The sequence below is a fragment of the Lepidochelys kempii genome, chromosome 10 (assembly GCF_965140285.1).
Source record: "Lepidochelys kempii isolate rLepKem1 chromosome 10, rLepKem1.hap1, whole genome shotgun sequence".
Classification (NCBI taxonomy): Eukaryota; Metazoa; Chordata; order Testudines; family Cheloniidae; genus Lepidochelys; species Lepidochelys kempii.
This window is the reverse complement of record NC_136389.1, coordinates 54,778,875-54,801,580: the sequence shown is the minus strand read 5'-3', so window position 1 is coordinate 54,801,580 and position 22,706 is coordinate 54,778,875. Positions and strand designations below refer to the sequence as shown.

Below are 22,706 nucleotides of genomic sequence, written 5' to 3'. Positions count from 1 at the left end.
AAGATGCAAATAAGTTTGTCCATTAATAGATTTCAGAGGCCTCCTTATACACACATAGCATTTATAACAATGAGGAATTTTTAACGAGACACTTGGTTGTAAACCCTCTCACTGAATGACAGCTCCAGCTAACACTCAGCTGAGGAGATTCACTCTCTGTGAAGGAGATGACCAGGGATGCAAAGGAAAGAAAAGATAACCCCCCCACCACCACCACTGTGCCAACTGATAGGCTCCCCAGCTACGTAAGAAGAATATGGAGTGGGAAGTACTCGAGGAGTCTCCTCTATCAGCCCACACAGGGATTTGGGGGTGGGGGAGAGTAACCCCATATATGTTTAAAAGAACTAGCAAAAAATCCTTAAACTTTTCTTCTACCCCAAGGAATACAGATATGAACAGTAAGTCCTGCTGCTTGTGGGCTACTGGGAAACACATGTGATATCCCTCATGCACAAGCATCTCAGCTATTTTTGCTTTTTAATTCCTATGTCACCTAGTCAGTCTTGTCCCTGTACAAGTCAGCCTGGCACGCACCCAGAGAGCCTCATAACATTACCACTGGACAGAGCTCTTAGTACTGAATTTATTAAAGAACCCTCAAGTCCTCATGAAGGGCCCAGTTCTGCACCCTGACTCACAGTGAGTAGTACTTTACTCCATGAGTAGCCCCACTAAGATGGGGCCCAATCCTTCCACTCCCTAAGTGAACCTGGGTGGATTGCCATGTCATGAAGATAATGATGGACTTCAGCCCAGAATGGCAGGTTGATCAAATCAGACAAAGATCTTTTGTTACATTTAGTGAGTGCTAAGGAGAATATTCTCAGTTACACATTCGAAGGACTTATTTTTATGTAACACAGATAGAAGACTTTGGAAACAAAACAAGTATGACATATTATAAAACTGCACTCCACATCGTATACACGTCAGAGTTACTACTGTATCGTTCCTTATTACTTAAAAAACCTGGAGTAAAGATACATTACAATACATAACACTAAAATAAATACTATTCAAGCCCAGCTACTATTACACTGATCTACTATTATGAACAGGAGAAATATTCACCAGTACATTTTAAAAACACGTAGTAGGTGCTCAGTATATGTTGAACTTTGGCTATACGAGGAAAAACAAAAATATTTGCCCTTGGCGTGTGGGCATTTTATATACATCACATCAAAACATCTATAACTGTCCACACTTGGCAGCACCTACAGCCACCCAGATTAGAAGACACACTCAAAACCAATCCTCATTTCTCTTACTATTAACTAACATGACACACTCAAAATTCAGTATGGTTTTCCATATTAGAAGCTTAAAGTAACTAATGAAACCATTCTTTCATACTCTCAGAATTTCTTTTGATGACTGATGAGCATGGCAGGCAGCTCAAAATGACAGAGTATAAATCTAGATGAAAGCCTTTTGCCTCACTTTTTAGGTAAGATTATAAGTAATCTAGAATGTAGCTTCTACCACAATAAGAGATTTTCTAAGGCCTTTGCTGAAAACAGCTGTACTGGTGCAATCTTGTGTGATTAAACTGCCAGGAGTATTGGATTGTTGGCACAAAGGAATCAGTGATTTAACAGACTACACTAGAAGCTTTAAAAGACTGGTTTACATTTTATTGACCACAGCATGAAAGTATTGAATATGAGGAAAAGGGGCCACAGGTTTATGGGGCATGCTTACCTTCCAGCAGGTCTCTTGCCAGACCTGGTTCTGCCCCCGTGGACCGAACAAAGTCTGACAGGACCGCGTCCATATCAAGAGTCATGTGATCATGTAGAAGTGCTGCCACACATGCAGCAGTAGCAGGATTTGTTGATAGGCTACAAGACATCCATCTATAAATGAGAACAAAAATACAGAGTTCTAGATGTATTTATCACAATAGGCTACAAAATAATGGAAATCACACGTTTTTCCCAAACAAAACACCCAATTTAAATTTTTAATAAATGACAATAAAAGGTCAAAGTTACAATGATTAAAAAAAGAAAATAAATTTACATAAATACCATGTTAATAGCATTTATGATCTGCCTCTGTCTGGGTTCACAATCTGTTCCAGTGACTGAGTATATTAATAACTAGTTCTCATCTTTCACACTTCTAGTGTTCTTTTCTGTTTTTCTTTGCTCTTTTAAAATATTCTTTCTGCACAACTTTTCAGTGCACAAGGAAGTTATAAAATTAAAACTTCATAAGAGTAAGGTGGTAAAAGTCAAAGATTCCAAACGGGCACATGCTTCACTCTAAGCATGAGAATTGTCCCATTGGTTCAGTTAACGTGCTTTAAGTTAAACATATGCTTATGTGCTTATCTGGACCAAGGCCATATTGCAAGACCTTTGTATTTATATACTTTTAATGTAAATATACTTATATTAGAACTCATTACTTGTTCCTTATTTATTGCATCAATACATAGGTTATTTCTATTTTCCCTGCCTTAAAGATGTACTTGATAGGGTATCTGGGTTTTCTCCCATTTCCTCAGAACTAATGCTGTCATCCTCATGGGGGTGCTGTGAATCATGATCACGATCATCAATAGCAGCAGCAACTTGTACCTCTTTTGTTTGAGAGGCTGTGTTAACTAGCCTTCTAAACATCTGCATTAGTGCATCTCTTTTAACTACAATAATGATGACAACCACAATGAATGGAATGACAACAGAAGCTACTACTAGGCTTATCTTCAGATTGTTACTGCTCATATTTCTGGAAGGTGGTGGGTATCTACTCTCCCTCTCTATCAATTGAGTTGACAGTCTGGAGAGACCCACATACACTTACAGTGGCAGTTTATCTCATTGGTTGTACACGCCTTTCAGCATCATAATCAACTACACGTGCTATTAATAGAAATCTTGCCAGGACCACACAAAGCAACACCTTTCACTGCTGCAGCATCAGGTTTTTTGTTCCCCCCATCTCAGCATGATTAATAGAAGCTAAACACATTTTCAAGATAACACTGTACATTTCTTAAGAAAGCCATTGTTACATGGCTGATCTTTATAAACACTTTCCTGGTTTCCCTCAAATGTAACAACTGTTTAAAATATAAACATACATACTGCAAAATACTGCACATCACATCAACCCCACTCAAAACTAACTGGAATGGAATTGGCTACATTTGCTATATAAGTTCGTTTTCATTTTGAATTAAGTAATTTTCAGGCAAACAACGAACCATATGACTGTAAATATTACAGACATCATTGTAGTGTAGCAATCCCAGTATACTCTGCAAATGGATTCTTTCTGCTATTGAATTTCTGGTGATGAAATTCCCCACCTCCCCACCCCCAAAAACTAAGATGTTAGAAACAACTACCACAGACACAGAGTGAAATTTGGGCCCTAATGAAGTCAATGTGATTTTTACCGTTGACTTCAATGGGACCAGGATTTTACCCATGCCTTCTGCTTGTGTCAGATGCAATTATAGATCACGTTAATAAAATTAAAATAGTCCCAATTGTTAGTTAAAACACAATCAATAAAATGCTTTACTTAAAAGCCAACAGAAACTATTCCAGGCCAGCTGGCGTAATTATTATTAATTATTTAATATCCGGGGATTCACAATAACTTTTTGTTAAAGAAAATCTTCCTGAAGTGGTAGGAAGTCAGGTTTCCTTTGCAGAATGATTCACTTGTTTTACAGCAGAGCGATGCAGTATGTGTTCAGCAGCTTACTGTAGGTTGTTTGTACCATCCAGTTGCTGAGAAAAGTAACAATCACACCAGTATGTGGCAATGACTCACGGCCTAGGAACCAGCACGTAACAGCTAATGGAACCACAATCACAGCTGGTGAAATGCAAAGGTATTCTTGTTTTTGTATAGATAATGGAATTTTTATACAAGCAAGTACGCAATTAAATCTTAAGCAAGTGAAGTATTTTAAACTTCGTTAGAAAATACTCTGGAAGCCACCTTTGCCTATTGTGTACTCAAAAACCACCTCTGGAAACAAAACAGAAGGGTTTTTCATTTTCTATCATGCACAAATTTTTCTTTACAGTGTCAAAGCAAAAATAATTGGGATGGAAAGTGCACTACATGTCCCATCTCTGGCATTTCCTAAGAGGCACAACATAGCCTTCTTTATGTGCAATCAGGAGCTTTTCTTTAGTATTTTACTTTCATCATTGACCAAGTAAAGTGGCCTTAAAATAGAAGTAGCTTTAGGACAATTTATCCCCAGAGTTTTTAAATCAACCCAGACGGGAATCTCTCTCCTATATTCATTTTTTCCCCCTAAATACCCTTGGACCTAAGGAAAGGTCTAGCGTTTGGGTAACAGATGAATATTCCCCCTACTGTATCCAATACCAGTTATCATTTCCTGAACAAGTAAAAGCTAATCTATTTTCATAGACAACTCTCCCTACAAAAATTTAGAGCAGTTGTTTTTAAGAATGGCTGAATCAGACATATTTATCAGGTAGTAGTATTCAAACTTCATTTTAAGGAATGAGAACAGATCAGAAGAGGTGGTAGAAGTTAAATGGTGTACAATATAAATGAAACAACAAGTTTTACTTTTATTCAGCATCTGTCATTCACTCCATCAAGACGCCAAAGCTAATCTTTACACATACATCTGATATTTTCACTCAATCTCATGGGCTCATTCATGCCTTTGCCATGAGTCGAGAGTAAGGGGAAATGTATTTTGTGCTACACTGGGAGCAGACTTTTAGTTGGCCCCTGGTTCTGCCATTGCAGCAAAGAGGGAGTAAACTGTGCCAGGTCTAGAGCCAATGCAGTGTAGGTTCCCCTGCATGCTGGTGCAGCTATACCCTGTGCCTCCTCTGTTCTCCCCCTCCAGTTCACCGGCACGAGAAGGGAAGTAGCAGCTCTACAGAGTCCTCTGCCCCTCCCATACTGCTACCTATGATGTGGGTAGCCAGTACTGAAGTGTGAAGGGGCATTTGGATGCTCTGATGCCTCTGTACTAGCTAGGCCACACTTTCGCCATACTCTCCCTCACACCCTGCATTATAGCACACACATGCATGTATCCATATATACAAACAATTAAACACAGACTCTTCTGAAGTTTATTTTAACAGCTGTTGCTCAGCTGGACATTGTCAAAAGGTTAGGAATTTCTTGAAAGAAAGCCCTCCGTGATAATTAGGTTTCCAGAAAAAAGCCCTTACAATAGCATAGGATTATCATTTAAGTTTAATAATAAGTAAGTAAATATCTTGGATTTCTTAGCGTGTCTCTCTTCAAAGGACTCTAAAGCACTTTATAAAACTAAATTTATACACATGCTACAAAAGGATCATTTCACCAGCTACAAAAGCAATTGCTACATAGGGAATGGTTTGTCCCTCCTAAAGATGTGGTACACAAAAGATCTTGAAAAATGGGTCCATTCAGACTGTAAGTGTTTGAGATGAAGTCAAATGTGAGCTGACAATCTAGGCCACATAAGTTTTTATTTAATATAATTTACTTACATTGCACTCATTATTTTCATATCAGGCTGCATTTCAGAAAGTTAAGAGAACCATCTGGGTCACAACTTTTAGCACAACTGGACAAGGGAAGGCTATAAAAGTTCATGTAGAGCTAGTAATCAAGGGAAACATGGAAAGATTTACAGGGCCTCTTAAAAGCAGAATGCAAGCACTTCACAAAATCCCATTACCTTGATAGATTATGGCTAAATTTGGCCATAGGGTTTCAATGTGGTATATATATATATACTATACAGCAGTTGAATTTTTGTAACTGTTTTAAAGATGAGGTATGAAGGGAGTAACACTTTCCTAGTAAACACACAATGATTTCTAAAACAGCTGCACATAAGAAGAGGAGGGGGGCAAATAAGAGGACGTTGTAACCAAAAATCCATGACAATTAATTTTCTTTATGACTGGGAGAATGGATGAAATAAACCTGCACCAGAAGGATGCAGACGTTCAGAGTCAAGTTTAAAGAGCTTGTTGAAGATGAATGATGCAAAGCATTAGTAAATTTCAGATATTAATCATAAGTGACTCATCTGGCAGTAAAACTTTTTTGTGGTTTTTAGAAATATGTACATTCAGGGTAGTCAAATACCATCATTAATCGGTGCGGGGGCCAGATAATTCAAACATTTGGAAATTTTAGTTGTATGTCAGTCTGAACAAGTCAAATCATGGATCATCTGTATACTAGCAATATTTCACTATTTTTAATGCTAGGTTCCCCCCTCCCATTATTTCAAATAGCTTCTGAAAAGCACTTCAGGCTGAGAAATATTTTGTGGTGAAATATGGGTTCCACATTCCCAAAGGTTCTGTTGGGTCAATGGGCAAAGCAAGTTGCCAGCTAAGCCAGAAGGCCTAGATAACTCTAGTCTAAAGAGGTATGCCATCGTGCCAATGAGAGATCTGAACAGGTCTGAAAACATAAGATCCAGTGACTAGCACACAGTTCCAGTAGTAAGCAATCTTTCTTACAATAATAAATATCACCTATTCCCCCCACAGCCACACACACACACACACACACACACTCACACTCTAATGTGGCTGAAAGCAACATATTATTAGGAATTTATGGTAGGTCAATAATGTTACAAAATGTGCATGGGTAAAATACTAGGGGTAAAGCTCCAGCACCACCAAAGTTAATTGCAAAACTCCCACTGACTTTTTTTGGGGCCTAGACAGGGAGTTGGATTGGATGACCTAGTAAATCTTTTCCCTTCCCACTTTATCTATGACTCTGCAACTGTGAGGGATGAGTGAACCCTAATATGGTCAGAGATCTGGTTTGGTTAATGAGTTGAAAGTTTGGATGCTTATCCCAAAGGCATTTAAGGACAGTAAAATTAGTCTGCATCCTGTCTTTCCCTTCCTAGTCCCACACATTTATCAATCGGTCCCTCTCCTCCTCATAGCTGTGGTCCATTGATCCCTCCCAATTCATGACTATGGCCGGTCAAAAATTTTCGGTCAAAATTATTTTTGATGGAAAACTGAGTTTTCAACAAAACGGTTCCCTCCCCCCAAAAGCATCTGCTTTCTACAGAAAATCGAAAAAAGGAAATAAATGAAAACCAAAAACCTTCATCTTAAAATTTTCAGTTTGAGTTTTCAGTTAAAAAAACTCCAAAATTTCTGTGGGGAAAAACACCTCCAACATTTCAGACCAGCTCCCCTGAGGACCCCCTCTTTTTTCCTAACTTCATTTTTATGATTTAAAACATACATGTTTGACTGCTCAGTTTCATAGTTTTGCTTCCTGGGTATTTTCCATAACGAGACAGAAAGACACAAATCAAGGATATATATTTTATTTAGCTGATTTAGTACTACCCAAAACATGATACAAGCCATAAATAGACAGTCCATCTACCATGTGTGTGAGGGCTGGGACCCACAGCACTGCATTGATATTTACATAAAGAGATTTTTGGTCCCATCAGAGAGATGGGACACGTTCAAACCTAAATCTGGAGTTTAGCTCTGAGGAGGCTTGTTAAGGCCTCTCACTAGTTTTAATTTAATATTTGAGGGATGTGCAAGATTGGCAACACTAGAAACTGAAGTTCTCTTTGCACAGGACAGGTGCAACACAGGCAGCAGCTCAGGCTTTTCCTTTCTGCCCTCAATTGGTTAGTCTCTAAGGTGCCACAAGTACTCCTTTTCTTTTTGCGAATACAGACTAACACGGCTGCTACTCTGAAACCTCTCTGACCTGTCACTATGTGTTGGTCCAGATGATGGCGAGTCCACAGGCAACTGGCTAAATCATTCTCTATTCTGATTTAATCCTTGGCCTCAATTCAGAGGCTGACAGAGTCATTTCTGTGAATGGATTTTTGTGACAAGGATTGGCCTGAAATCAGATATATTTACCCATATTGAAATATATGGTCAGCCTCAACTTGGGAAAGACCCAAAACATTGACTTGAAGGTGAACGGTCCTTAAATCCAAAAATCCTGAGCCATCCAACCCACAATGTAAATGAACTAGAACAAAGTTTTCTTAATAAGCTTGAAATTCTTGTAATATAGGAAAGCCAGAGCTATCTCTCAGCACATTTATGACATCATGAATCACCTTTGCATTGCTCTCATGGTGACACAGTCATCAGAACCCCGTACTCTGTGTGCACCAATAGCTTTGTAGCTCACATGTAAGTAACTCATCTCATAAGTTGCACCAGAGGTCGTGCCAACAGCCTAAGCAGGCTTTTTCCCAAAAGATAGGTTGCCTTGTGTTGTAGATGCTTCATGTTCCAAGACCCATACATACAAATAGAGAATACTTGGGCATTCTATTGTTAATGCCACTCTGGATGATGTGGGAAGAGAATGCAACGCACTGGTAACTGGACTATGGCCACAGCTGCAACTTTTACTGAAATAGAATAAGTTAAAGTGTGGTATTATCCCATTGCCAATGCTCTCTAAAGTAGTAATTAATCAGAAAACCCAAGAACACCTACTCCTTGGAGAAAATAGCCCCCACCTGCTTTATGAGGGAACTATGAGAATCTTGCCTCTGTATTACGGGGACAGCGTATAACACAAGCTGGTAAGTGCTGTTCTCTTAGCTTTCTTCAATTTAGGCAAGAATTAGTCTTTCAATCAGACTTTCTGATAAAGGTCCTTTTTGCCAGAAAGCCACTTTTAGTAATAAAAACATACCCAGATTGGACAGGAAAGAAAGACTTAAGCAAGGGAAGAAAACGAACTATAAGGAAGGAGGCAGTGACTCACTACAAATTAGAAATTCAGAATTCAGCTGGCTGCCAGACTTTTTGTTCTAACCAGATGAAAACATCACCTCCTACACTACTGAACCATCACCATGTTTGCTACTAATGGCAATTGTAACTATTAAACACTTGCTCACTCACATAATGTTGCATACCCACTTGGAGCGGATATCTTCGGTCTATGAAAGCACAGTCTTCCTCAAAGAACAACCTTCTTATGGACAATGAAAGCACAAATAAATTTAATACTTAGCACCTGAGAATCTCATTACATAATATCAGAATCCTCTCAGAAGAGGAAGTTGAAATCCACTTTGAAGGACTACAGAAAGTGACTTTCAGAAATGCCATGCTATTTGCATCCAACGGACAAAGGGGTTGAATCACAAGCAAAATGTTTTCACTTCTGAAGATTTAAAATTAAAAACAAAGTCCACTAATAAAAATACACTATGAACCAGATTGAAAGCCCAGTCAGTGGAAAGGCTTCCATCATCTTTGGTGAGTTTTGGATCAGTTCATCTGCTCTCATAGACTTTAACGCCAGAAGGGACCATCATGATCATCTCATCTGACCTCCTGTAAATTGCAGACCACGGACCCTCATCCAGCCACTCCTGTAATAGGCCCATAACCTCTGGCGGAGTTTCTGAAGTTCTCAAATCTCAAGTAATAGAAACGGGATGGAATTTGATACTTGCACTTTGCACTAGGTACTAACAACAAGAATTTTTGCAACGAACTGGGGACTTATCAGTTGGAAGCTACAGAGGAGGAAAAAGACCTGAGTGTTTTGATCGACCACAGGATAACTATGAGCCATCAATGTGATGTGGCCGTGAAGAAGGCTAATGCAATCCTGGGATGCCTCAGGTGAGGTATTTCCGGTAAAGATAGGGAAGTGTTATTACCATTATCCAAGGCACTTGTGAAGACCTCATCTTGAATACTGTGTGTAATTCTCCCATGTTTAAGAAAAATGAATTCAAACTAAAACATGTGAAGAGAAGGGCTACTAGGATGATCAGAGGAATGGAGAACCTACCTTATGAGAGGAGACTTAAGGAGCTTAGCTTGTTTAGCCTAACAAAATGGAGACTAAAGGGCAATATGATTGCAAGATGAACACTCAGAAGCAGGAGAAGTTATTTAAATTAAGGGCCAATGCTGGCACAAGAACAAATGGCTATCAACTGGCCATCAATATGTTTAAGCTTTAAATTAGATGAAGGTTTCTAGCCATCTGAGGATTGAGTTCTGGAACAGCTTTCCAAGGGGAGTAATGGGGGCGAAAAACCTAACTAGTTTTAAGACTTAGCTTGATAAATTTATGGAGGGGACGGTATGATGAAATTGCCTACAATGGCATGTGATCCTTCTGCAACTGCAATTAGCAAATATATCCAATGGTCAGAGATGGCACACAAAGGTTATTTATTTTTTAATGTGAATACTCTAAGTGTCTGATTAACATTGCTGACTCCTCTTGACTTGTGAGGTAACGTGAAGGATAAGGGGAACTGTTATCCTTTTCAGAGGGAAACCATCTCTCTGTGGTTGAATTTGTATTTTTTTTTTATTTGTAGACATGTATGGTACAAAGACCCCCAGCTTTGCATAGCTCCAGACACAGAAAATATTTTTTACTAAGACATACCACATTTTAAAGTATTAAAGAAGAGTGTCCCCCCTCTAGACAACTGAATTCAGTACATAAAACAAATCTACAAAATAAAACCACATTTGATGCAGCAAACAACAACTGGTTTCTTTTAACTAAGGCTTGCATAATTTCTTCCTCTGTTTTCTCCATGTGAAGTGCATCCCCTAGCATTCAGACAGTTCTATAAAGACTTTTCATTCTCTTTTTACAGCATTTCTCAAGATGTTCCACTTTTGATTAGAAACATTTTGCCAAATGCACATTTGCAAAATATCTGAACAATTATTAAGGGAGAAAGCAAAATTAAACAATCAGATCCATCAGATTAGATTTGCTTTGAATTTGAGTTGACAAACCATCAACAGTAAGGGAACTGGAGTTAATGCTGTCACTCAGCTTTTAGTTCAATAGGTTGTAGCAGCATGTAGTTAAGAAAGGTCACCCGGGGGGGGGGGGTTTGGCGGGCAGGGGAACCGCTCCCCAACCAGCTCACCTCCACCACCCTCAGCCTGAGTGTTAAGCCGCCACCTGCTTCTCAGCCCTCCCAGGCTTCCCGCCGAACAGCTGATTCGCGGGAAGAGGGGGGGCGGGGCAGAGAAGCAGAGCGGGGCAGTGTGTTCAGGGGCGGAGGCGGAGTGGAGGTGAGGTGATCTGGGGCCAGGCACAGGGTGGGGAGCTGCTGGTGGGTGCTCTGCACCCACCAAATTTTCCTCGTGGGTGCTCCAGCCCCAGAGCACCCATGGAGTTGGCGCCTAAGGTGCCACTTTTGATGTGATCAGTGGGGGAGCAGCCGCTCCCCCTGCTCCCCCCCTAGCTATGCTCCCCTGCCCCTAGGAGCCAGAGGGACCTGCCAGATGCTTCCTGGGAGCTGCCCCAGATAAGCACCTCTGGGACTCCCCACCCCGCCCCCCGGCAGGTGCCTCTGGCTCTTAGGGGTGGGGTGGGCACCCACTACGGTGGCCCACAAGACCCTCCTGCCTGGTTCTGGGGGTAGTCAGGGGACGGGGGTGGATGGGGCAGGAGTGCCGGGGATGGGCAACGACCCCCTCGTGTTAAGATTTTGGCAGCTCATCACTGAATATATATACACACACGTGTGTATGTACTGTGGCAAGATGGCCAATGTTAGTTTGGTGGGTCCTGTGCTTTTCTTGGCAGGGGGCTAACCTATAGTAACCCTCCCTAGCCTACAGGGAACCATGCCTTAATTAGCCTAGGGCTTATATATTTCCCGTCTACCACTGCTCCCTGGCCCTCCTGTATCACAGTATATATGATACAAATCACATCATACCAGTTTGACACAGTTTTTAATAGAAAACAGTTTAGAAAACACCCTGCACAACTGCATCATTAAAATACTTTTCTATTAGCTTTATTCTACAGTGCCTCTAAGCATTAGTTTTAAGAATTCATAAACCTTTCTTAAGTAAGATTTTGGTGGTTAAATTGTGTCCGATAAAATACAGGAAAATATTAGCTCATTATACAGCTTCAAAAATGTCATTGCTTTCAATTCATTGGCATCTGTCCAGAATGGCAAACGTGTGTAAGCAAAAAGGTGAACAGCTGACATAAGGGTAATGATATTCTCTACATCTCTATCACTGCAAGGAGTATATGGGATTTACTGGCAAGTTGACACTATTTGCTAGAATGGATTCCTTGCTATATCCATTAACTATATTGCTATTATTTTGGGAGTAGGGAAATGAGCAACTGACACCTTTTGAAAGGAATCAAAAAGTTAACACTTTATATTCCAAAATCAAGTAGAAACAATAGTTTAAAATATAGTTCATGAAGAAAGAATGCACAATTCTGCATGTGCATGAGCAGTATATGTGGGAATTAACATAAAAGCCTCATCAGTTTTTTTAAATTACAGGTGCTCATCTACATGATCAGTTAGCGTATGGCAAGCTGGGATGTAAATCTACAGCACTTTAGCCTTCCACACACAAACTTACCATATAGACAAGCCCATGCTGTTATAATTTCTAAAAACTAAAAGATACATATTGACTCATACAGATCTGAAACATTTCTATACAGAGAAATGAGATCTAGACCCTGATTCAGCAAAGCACTTAAGTGTACTTAACTTTAAGCATATGTTGAAGTACTGCTGAAAACAAATGACTAAATGTTTTGCTGAATTGGGGCGCTAGGGCACGTGGTAGGGTGGTACCTGTTGCCATTAAAGAGCAGAATCATATACTGTAAACTTTTATGCAAGACGTTTGAAATGTCAGAGAATTTCTGCATGCCTAATTGCTTCTAGATTTTCAGGTGATACTGGTTTTTCATTTGGATCTGGTAAAGAGATTACATCCCTCTCCACTGTAGAACTTACCACAGTTATCTATGTCTTTGTGATTGTATTATTGCAGTTCAATCTACACTTCCCCTCCAGTGGGAAGCTCTAGCTGTTGCATAATGCAGCTGCTTGGCAGTTTTACAGTGTTAGCCACAGAGATCCTGTAAAACCAAAGACTATGCTGCCTTGTTCTACTTGCTTCAAGGTGCAAGTCCTGACTTTATCTTTATAGTTTTTCTCTTGTGTTTTCCCTATGACTGCACAATTTCTGGGTCTCGAGACTTTTTCCCATCTTTTTGGATACTTGAGTGACCACTCTTTTCCCCAAATGCTGTGGTGGTAGATGAGGTCATTTAGGGTAGTTATAGCCCCCCCTAGACATGACCATTTGGGCAGCTGGAGACAGGGCATTCTCATCTAACTACAGAGTTTGCTTGACCCAACTGGTCTGAGAAAGCTCTAGTCTCTTGCCCTTCAAGGCACAGTCTAAGCCAATCTCTATTCTCAGACTCTGGTCTGAATGTTGGTGATCAGGTAGGAAGTCTGAGTGTGGGTGTGCATTAGTAAGTCTTTGGTGACATGCTTTCCCATGCTGTACCTGCACCGACAGACTGAGTGACTGGCACATTATAAGAATTAGAATACAAATAATCAAATTTATAGGGTAGCTCTTTAAGAGCTTTAGACTGCATAAGGACATTTTGACACATGACCATCTGGCTTTAATTTTTAACCTCTAGGAAACTGTCCCATCCAGAAATGTTACACAGCATTGGCACTGACCATGTTCCTAAGCAAAAAAGGAATCTCTGGGACATATTTTGTAATAAGGAGGATGGAGGGTTTCTGGATGGAGCTGAGTTGGGATTTAAGATCCTAATAGGCCCTGTGTCCTTGCCATGCCAGCAAGCCTGTTTTTATTCCTCAAAACATATTCGAGTCTTGCCCAGCTCCCTTTGTTGTCTGAAGCTGGGAAACAGCTGAGGACAAGGGGTTCAGAGCAAAGCAGTGAGAGAACTGGGGGTGGAAGAGGTGCAGGTGGAAAGTGGGTGGGACTGGGATTCTCTTCAGTCACTTGTAAGCAGACGGGGTAAGGGAGAAAGAAGGGGGTGGGGGAAGAGCGCAGATGGTGATGATGTTCATGGGGAGAAACGGGCTGAGCATTCTCACCTCCAATCCGTCACTTTAGAAACCTGAGGAGTAGTACAGCAGCTTCCACCTAGATTACAGAACTAAGATAATCATCCAGCCTCAGCCTGATTCTAACAGCAGGAATCTTTCCATTCTTCTGCTGAACTTGTTGGTAGAATTTGACACTGCTGATGAGAGGTCTTATTGTATCCTCTTACCTGCCCAGACACATTACAACATGTTGTCAAAGCTCTACAGGGCTTCAGTGAGGCATATACTGCTTCTCATCCTCCCCTTTTCAGTTGCTACTAACTGCTCCTATTGGGTAGGAAATACCATTTGGGATCATCCATTGGCCAATAAGACCCAGATTTACTGCCGACTAAACTGTTGTTGACATTCTGTAATCACCAGTTGTGATACCTCTAAACCCCCTGAAGCTAAATATAAACACATTTTACCTAATATTTTACTGTTCTCCCCTCTAACGTTTCTTCTCCCCAAACAAATCCATGCGACTCCTTCCCTATAATGTACATCTGTATAAGGCAATCCTAATAGATAGGCAAGCACAATTAAATAAATGTCTTCTAGTATTCCCAGCTTTCAAGAAATGAAAACTATCAGGGGAAATGCAATTCTGCTCCAGAGACTTTTGTAGTGAGATTTAAAAAAAAGAAAGAGCTACTTGAATAATCCCTGGCCTGAAATCTCCACTACAGTTTACATAAAAACGACTTGCAGTCATGAAACTGGGATTATAAAAAAAATGCTGTTCAATATATAGGCACATTTAAAGCTACTGCACTGTTGTTTTGCCTATCTCTTTCAACCCACAGGTTTGAACTTTGACAAGCTGAGAGATATGCCTGGAAACCATCTCTCAACTGTCACATTATGGCTGCTGAATTTTCAGAGTAAAAGCCTACTCAGTCCAGGTTGGAACCGTAAGGGAAGGGAAAACTTATCTGTGTATGGTGCCTCTCTGATCATTACCTTTCACTCTGTCCTTTCCCCCATACAGTTTCACTATTGCCACAAAAGGATACTGTACTTTTCGCACTCCCGTGGAATTCACAATGCCACATTCAAGTAGCAGCCAGCAACCAGTCTCAGAAAACAAGTCGTGCGTGCAGATAACGTTTAATCACAGACCTTTGCTGTTAAGGATTTTTAAGATATGACTGGCTAAATCTACAAAATGGTATTTGACTAATTATCAAATTACTATAGCAACTATGCTCTATAACCAAGAATCCTTATTTATGTTTTAGAACCATAAACGATAGCCCTTTGACAAACGGTCTGTCACAGGGTTTGCTGCTCACTGCTGGGGCACCTCCTTGTGGCTCATCTGGGAATCAGCTCTCAACTAGTCTGACGCCTCTTCCGCTGGTTGCTTGACCCATGGTCGGTCTGTCTCTCTCTCTCTGGACTCAATTGCTCCCTCTTTGTGGCTTGGCCCTCCACCTAGGTCTCTGCTGTTTTCTCCTTCCATTGTAACTAAGTCTTGCTGGATGAAGTGTCTCAGGCAGTCCTCTGCTCCACTGCCCAGATGGTGCCACTTCTCCAGTGGCTGGTAGGGAACCTGGGCCCACCTATTACTCTAGGTTCCAGTCAAGGCACCATGTGACTAGCAACCATAGTCTATGCAATCCCAGACCCCTTTGCTGTTTCCCTGGGCTACTTCCCACCTTTCGTCTCTTGCTCTACCCTCTCCCCACCCCTTTCCCCCCAGGTTGCCACTGGAGCTTCTTATTTTGGTTTTCTTGGGTTCTTGTCAATCTGTATTCCCAGGCAGGATCCCAGGACTTACTCCCTCCTAGGACTCCTCCTTGACTCTTGCCAACAACTCCCCTCCACTCTAAGGAGTGACTGAAGCCCTCTTCTTACCACCAGCTTCCTCTCTTTATGCCTGTCCCAGCTCCTCATGCAGCTGGGCTTCATCAGCCATCAGGTTTTATCAGCCCTGACCCTCCTCCAGGTGCAGCCTGTTAACTGGCCCTTTTTACTTAGTTGGGCCTTGTATGGGGTGGACACCCCATCACATCTTCCTAACCTTGATTTTCAGGTGTCTATGTGAAAAGAATGTACATAAATACTACAGACACATCAAAAAAGCTAAACTAATAAAAACAGATGAGTACTGCTTAAATTAGGAATATGTCTCTCAGCTCTCCATTTTCACAAAAATAAGATTGTAATGTAGATTATGCCAGACTTTTTTTTTAAACAGTTATTCAATAATGGATGCTGGGAGAGATCACAGAAAACTTGATAGCAGTTTTAGTCTAGCTAGATTTGATGGTTTATTTATTTTGAACATCACTGTTAAATTAGAACATCTACATTTTCATCCGCAGAGTAAGCAAACCAGTTCCCTTTCTGAAAATTCTTCAACTGGAAAAGAGGCGTGGTCCAGGGCTTATGACACCAGTCTGGCCCTGGGAAGATCCAGATTCAATCCTTTGCTCTGCCACGCTTGTTGTGTGATCTAGGGCAAGTCATTTGGTTAGGCCTCTGGTGTGCTGTGACAATTCTTTTTCCTTCTCACCAGTTTTGTCTCATTGCTACTTTGTGTTCTTGTTGTCTGGTTGTTGTACCATCTACTGTCCTATACTTAGACTGTAAGTATTGTCTTTATTATGTGCTTGTATGGTGCCTATCACACTGGGGCCCTGGGCTATGACTGGGGCCTGTAGGTGCTATCACAATAGAAATAAATAATATGTGGATAAATAAATTAAAATAGTCCCTCTGTACCTCAGCTTCCCATTGGTAAAAAGGGGATAGTAGTTCACTGCCTTACAGAGGTATTGGGAGACTGGATACCTGCCCATAAATGAACATTATACTAATATGTACCAGAACTGGAAAAGCTGAATGATGCAAGGATTTTTAAAGTATGGGACTTTGATATGCTCAACATATTTGTGTGTCAAAATTCCGAACTACTGTAAAAACAAGTGAGCTAACATTTTTGGGCCAGATTTTTCAGTGGGTCTTCTTAAATTTGCAAGTGCACAATTCTGCATACAATTTAATTTCTGTGCAGATCAAGATTTGCTCATGCAAAACAAATGTATTTGCATTTTTATGTAGTCAATTAATGCGTTTATTGACATTTTCCCCACATTGACTTTGTTTTGCAACTTATAAACATTCATAACTCCCATTAACAAAACTGCCTAATGAACAGAATTGACCTGTAAACATTAACAGGACTGATGACTTTAGGAAACAAGGACCTAATCCATCTCTCATTACAGTAAGCACAACATTGTTCAATCTATACATCAATGACCTGCCACCAGTCCAATAACAGAAGTTCATCTGTGTAGACATCTGCTGTGAACTACAGGCTCCAACTTTCTCTGTACTGGAGAAGACCCTGAGTGACGATGCTGCAAAGCTGGCAGACCACTGTAAGACATGGTGCCTTCAGCCTAGCACCAGCAAGACATTCTCTAGCACATTCCATCTCCACCATACTAATGCTAAGAGAGAACTAAACATCATAAAGAATGGCCAGAGGCTGAAGCATACCCAATTTACTCAGGCATGACCCTCTACTGAACACTGACATACAAAAGCCACCTGAGCAAGATAGCAGTGAAGGTCAAGACACACACAACAATCTTCTCAGCAAACTGGCAGGTTCTTCACAGGAAGCAGATGCTCCAACCCTCAGCCCTTGCCATCTCATATGCAATAGCAGAGTACCATGCGCCAGTATGGAGTTGGTCAGTACACACCAAATTTGTTGACATGCAACTCAACAATGCACATCATCACAGGAACTCTCCAACTGACTCATCTTTCATGGCTTCCAGTTCTGAGCCACATTGCTCACATTTACATCAGGAGGGAGATTGCAGCTGGCAAGCTGCTTGAGATGGTATGTGCCAACCCAAGCCTGACCTTGTTCAGCTACCCTTTTAGCTTACCAGCCACACGTCTTTCATCACGACACCCACTGTGATCAAGGCTGCCATGCTAGGACATGACAGCGAAGTCCCTGTGGTGAGAAGAGTGGTGCTTAATATCAATCTCTAATCAGTTCCTTGTCGCAGGTGCTCGCCCATCCAGCTTCGACCTGCCACGTTGCCAGTGGGCCCTTCTTAAGCCTCTGTGCAGCCAACCAGGACCGTTGGGGTCTTTGAGACAAACCAAGCTGCAGCTGTTGTGCCGATCAAACAATGATGCACATTGTCGAGAAGTACCCCCTAACCAAATTCAGCAGGGCTCTGAGAGCTCCACCAGGCCACTAAAAATGCTATTGCTTGGTTTGGTGAATATGCAAATGCTAAATAAAATAAATGTTAAAACAAAGTTAGATCAGGACCCTAATGAAAGTGTTCCTCAGAATGAAAGAATTCTCTTTCTATCCTCATAGGAAGACTATTAGCCTTTAGAAGGGGATCACCTACTCTTTCCTTCCTTTAAAGGCATCCATCCCTATTACTTTTACAATGATTTCAGGCTCCCTATAGATGTTATGTCTTCAGACTTCTACAAAGACTTTCTAAAACTCCTTGAACTTCCCCAGTGGCAGTGCTGCCTAGCAATAGGCTAACCAAGTCCTCTGAAAATTTAATTTCTCTTGACAAAGACCCTCACATGACTGCCCAAGAAACAGATTTTGTCACACACTGACAGAACACTTAGCGAACACTATACCAGAAAGAACAGGTCTGCACAGATCAGAGTGGTCCCGATGTTATGCTTAGCGGTGATATTTACATAAGGACTCCTGTAATACATACCTTAAAGAAGCACTGTCAAGGTTTATCTATTTAAAAAAACCTTATACCCTTGAACTATTTTCCATAATAATTAGCTTCTCAATTATCCCTTTAGAATTAGATTGGCAGTGATTTCACCAGATTCCCATCCTTAATCTAACCAGAGTCTGATCTTGAAATAGCCTCTTGTTTTATCTGCCAAGAAAATAAATACTAAGGGCAAATTTTATTCTTGGATACCTAAGTATGACTCCCACAGAATTCAATATACATTAAGTACATGTGTCATGGAACAATAGGACCTAAGGCTAGATCTTGAAAGTTGCTTTGCATGGGTAGACCCAGAGTGCACATGAAACTCCACTGAACTCAATGGCACTCCATGCATGGAAGCTGCCTGGACAGATGCTGCTGTTTGATATTATTCTACATTTCATAGTGACAAAAAAATCTTTTCATGAAGTCACTTGTCTTGCTCTATACAGAATAGAGCCTCTTAAATTTACAATGATCCATATCGTATCCCTGTGTCATTGTACTCGGGTTTTCTTCTGTCTCCCCAGAAGCTAGTCAGAATCAACTATTATTTTGGAAAGGGAGAACAAAAAAGTGGCCAAATTCAGGCCATAAGCACATTTATCATAACTTCTGTTATAGGTTAATATGGGTTCATTTAGACTGTCTGCTGCCCCATGCTATGCTCTCTCAGCAGAGAAGCCCATCCAGGGACAGGAATAATCTGTATGAGACATGGGGAGGAGTGATCAGAGGGTATTTACTGATCAAGCTTTATATCCTAAGCCTGCAACGCACTTAAACACAGCTTTAGAATATCACTATACTAAGTGCGGGGATGGGTTGGGTGCAGAGGGCCCAGGTCTGTGGGTTAGTCAGATAAGGGGCTCTGCCCTGCAGTCAGCCAGGGTGCCACTCCTGGTCCCTCTTCTCCCTGAGCTCCAGTAGGAGTGGTATCCCTGAATCCAAACCCCGCTCCTACCTCAGGGCTCTCGGCTTTGTGGATCTCCTCAGGCTGGCATGATGATGCCAGCAATGGCAGTGACTGTGGGATCAGTGCCCAGCTGGAGCAGGTGAGTTGCTCCCCTACTATTAATGGCAGGTGCCAAACCTGAGGGGCACTGTGACACCAAGTTGCAACAGCACTCACTCAAATTTGGCCCAGCTGCCCCTCTGTCATGATGCAGGGGTGATCCAACCAAACCCGAATGGTGCTGTAACCTAAGCACCAGGTCATAGTGCTGCTCACTAAAATTTGTCAGCTGCGCCTCTGTCAGGACAGAGGGGCGGCCAGGCCGAACCTGAGATGGGGGCCCTGTGGAAGTGCACATTGGTTAATCTGGGCCTCATTTCTATGGGAGCAATTTAACCCATGAAGCCGCACTAAAGCTATCCCTGATCTTTCTGTACAAAAATAACAGATTTCCCTCAGAGCTACAGGAGGAAAAATAACAATTTAGTAAGTTAAAAAAATACCTCCAACCAAAGACTGTTACTAATTACTTAGAAGCGCTTTCAACTGGTACAGCATCAGATATCCTGAACCAAAGGGTGGGGGTGTGGGGGGGAGAAGAGAGAGATGCTGAAGCCTCAGCCAAAATACATAAAAACCTCTGACAACAGGAAACTAGCCAAGATAGTGCCATTATCTAAAAAAAGAGAGCAAATAACAGAACAAAAAATTCAGTCCAATTATTTTAACTTCAGCCTTAGAGAAAGTATCATCATCTGTTTTAAGAGATCGATTGGGATTATTTATTAAAATAACTCAGGTTTCTGACACACTGTTGGTTTAAATCACCTATTATTTTCTAACTTGTTTGAGTTATTTAAGGTTAAAAGCTACCAAGAGAGATAAAAGGCCTCCACTGAATATTCTTTGGTCAGGAAACTTGCTTGAGAATATTTCACATTTCAGGTTAGTGACTCAGGTGCAAAAAACCCACAGAATAGGAGGACTGAGGAGATCAAGATGAATTTAAGAGTTAGAGAATGAGAGATACTGTCTCACCTAAACCTTCCACTTACTTCTTGAAGAATACCTTTAGAAACCTTGAGGGGAGAGCTTAAGGCACTGAGATAAATGAAGAACACCTGAATTTTCTCAAGATTTTCTAAAACATTTACAGAGCTTGAAGCATCTTCAAATGAACCTGAAACAGAGACTAAGAATATGAACGCAGTATGAATATTATTTATACTATATTTATATAGCACCAAAACGTCACATTGAGCTTTACAGAGATTTCATAACAAAATGGTCCCTACCCAAGGATGCTCATCATCTACATCAGACAAACACAGCAAATGAAAACAGACAAATGAAAGGGATAGGTAAAAACAGTGCCAGAGGGGAACTAAACAAAATGAAGGGCATGGAATCCTATAGGATCTTCAGTCAATATTTTCAGGTCCGATCTGAAATACCTTACCCTGCTTGTGAGAAAAGACAGCACATTAAGGGCCTGATCCAAAGCAAAGTCAACAAGAGTCTTTCAACTGGTTTCAGTAGACTTTGGTAAAGGACCTGACTGGCATTAGAGGAAATTGTACTCAAACCCTGGTGGAAAGTAGAAGCAGAATAAGTAATGCAAATCTTATTGCCAAGAAACCATAAGAAATCCCCCCAGACAAGCCATCCACACACTAAACCAAATGCTGGAACCAATTAAAAATATTTTTAAGTGGATTAACGAGTGGTTGGAAGAGATTTCTATGGAAAAGAACAGAATCAAAATAATGTAACATTTTTTTTCTTCCTGATCCTCTCCCGGCACTGCTCCGTCATTTAGAAATTTGCTGGATTCTACAAGAAACAAACTGCCTGAGAACATTAAAATACATTCTTTTTCTATTCTTCTCTCCTTTTTGGATGAAGAAGGGATTCTGGAAAGAACTCTGACCTTGGATATGCCTATTGCTAGGCATCTCTCATGTGCATGTGTTGCCAGATAACCAGTTAACTGTACATGTGCACCTGAGTTCTGAATTATGGCCTCAGCATGGCCTTTGTAGATCTACCATTACTGGATTTTTAAAGCGTAGTTGCATTTTTTAAAAAGAGATTAAGTCTACACTACGGAGGCTAACTCTCACAGTTATGTCGACCTAGCACCGTTGTGTAAACAGCCTACACTGACAGAGGGTTTTTTCTGTTAACATAGGAACACCACCTCCTTGAATGATGTTAGCTATGTTGATGGAAGCACTTTTCTATTGATGTAGCTGTGTCTGCACTGGAGGGTATGTCGGCATCGCTACATTAGTCAGGTATGTGGTTTTTTTCACAGTCCTGACCAATTTAGGTGTGCAGATATAAATGTCAAGCCTTCCACTTAGATCTAAAGTTACATGGAACTGCAGGATGTTTCAGTTACCACCACAATAAAAGCAGAAGTAGAGTGGATCTATTCACAATACAGGAAACAGCAAATGGTCAATAGTCCCCACTTCTACATCGTCAATTCTAAAATTAACTGTCACAGCAACAGGAATCCAAATCTTCATTTACAATGCAGATAATCTTCTAGTTCACATTGTACACTCACAACAATTGAGCTGCTGATTTACAGTTCGTTGCAGTGAACTTTTAACATGATGGATAGTCATGGTACATAAAACATTTGTGACAAGAACTGGCACCAAATAGTCAGGGAACAGCACAACTTCAGTGTCTGCTTTATTGCTCATTTTTATTCCCCCAATAGCCTAAAGCCAGACTGCTGCTATTAGTTTATGCTTAGTTTATGCTTATTCTTGAGCCACAAATAGCCATACAGCCAACTAAAGCTATCTTTAAGCAAGTTGTTAATTGACTTACTTTCAACGGATTTTAAATAAGAGTTCCTTGAGGCATGTATCAGATGGGCATTATACTGCTGGTTTTCGGTGAGGAAAATAGTCCATTTTTGCCACAGTAGAAGGTGTGAATAAGTGAAAATATGTCCCCTGAGAAATCTGAAAAAGAAGAGACTGTATATTAATCATCTTCCTTCCTATGCACAGTTTGAATGATACCAATTATAAAAGCATTTTAAAAAGTCAGCCCTACCCTCTGATATTAG

The 22,706-nt window shown here is 40.9% G+C and overlaps 1 protein-coding gene across 5 annotated transcripts in view; it reads right to left on the bottom strand.

Moving 5' to 3' along the window:
- OTUD7A (OTU deubiquitinase 7A) overlaps positions 1–22,706 on the bottom strand; it is a 253,547-nt gene that overhangs the window by 118,941 nt on the left and 111,900 nt on the right. For all 5 annotated transcript variants that reach the window (XR_013636423.1, XM_073303653.2, XM_073303652.2 and 2 more), the window contains 2 exons: positions 22,463–22,599; positions 1,708–1,862 (listed from right to left, as the gene is read on the bottom strand). Coding sequence is in view for 4 of the 5 variants with exons in the window: in XM_073303653.2 (XP_073159754.2) it covers positions 1,708–1,858 (151 nt within the window). In the remaining variant the exon portion in view is untranslated. The remainder of the gene's footprint in view (positions 1–1,707; positions 1,863–22,462; positions 22,600–22,706) is intronic.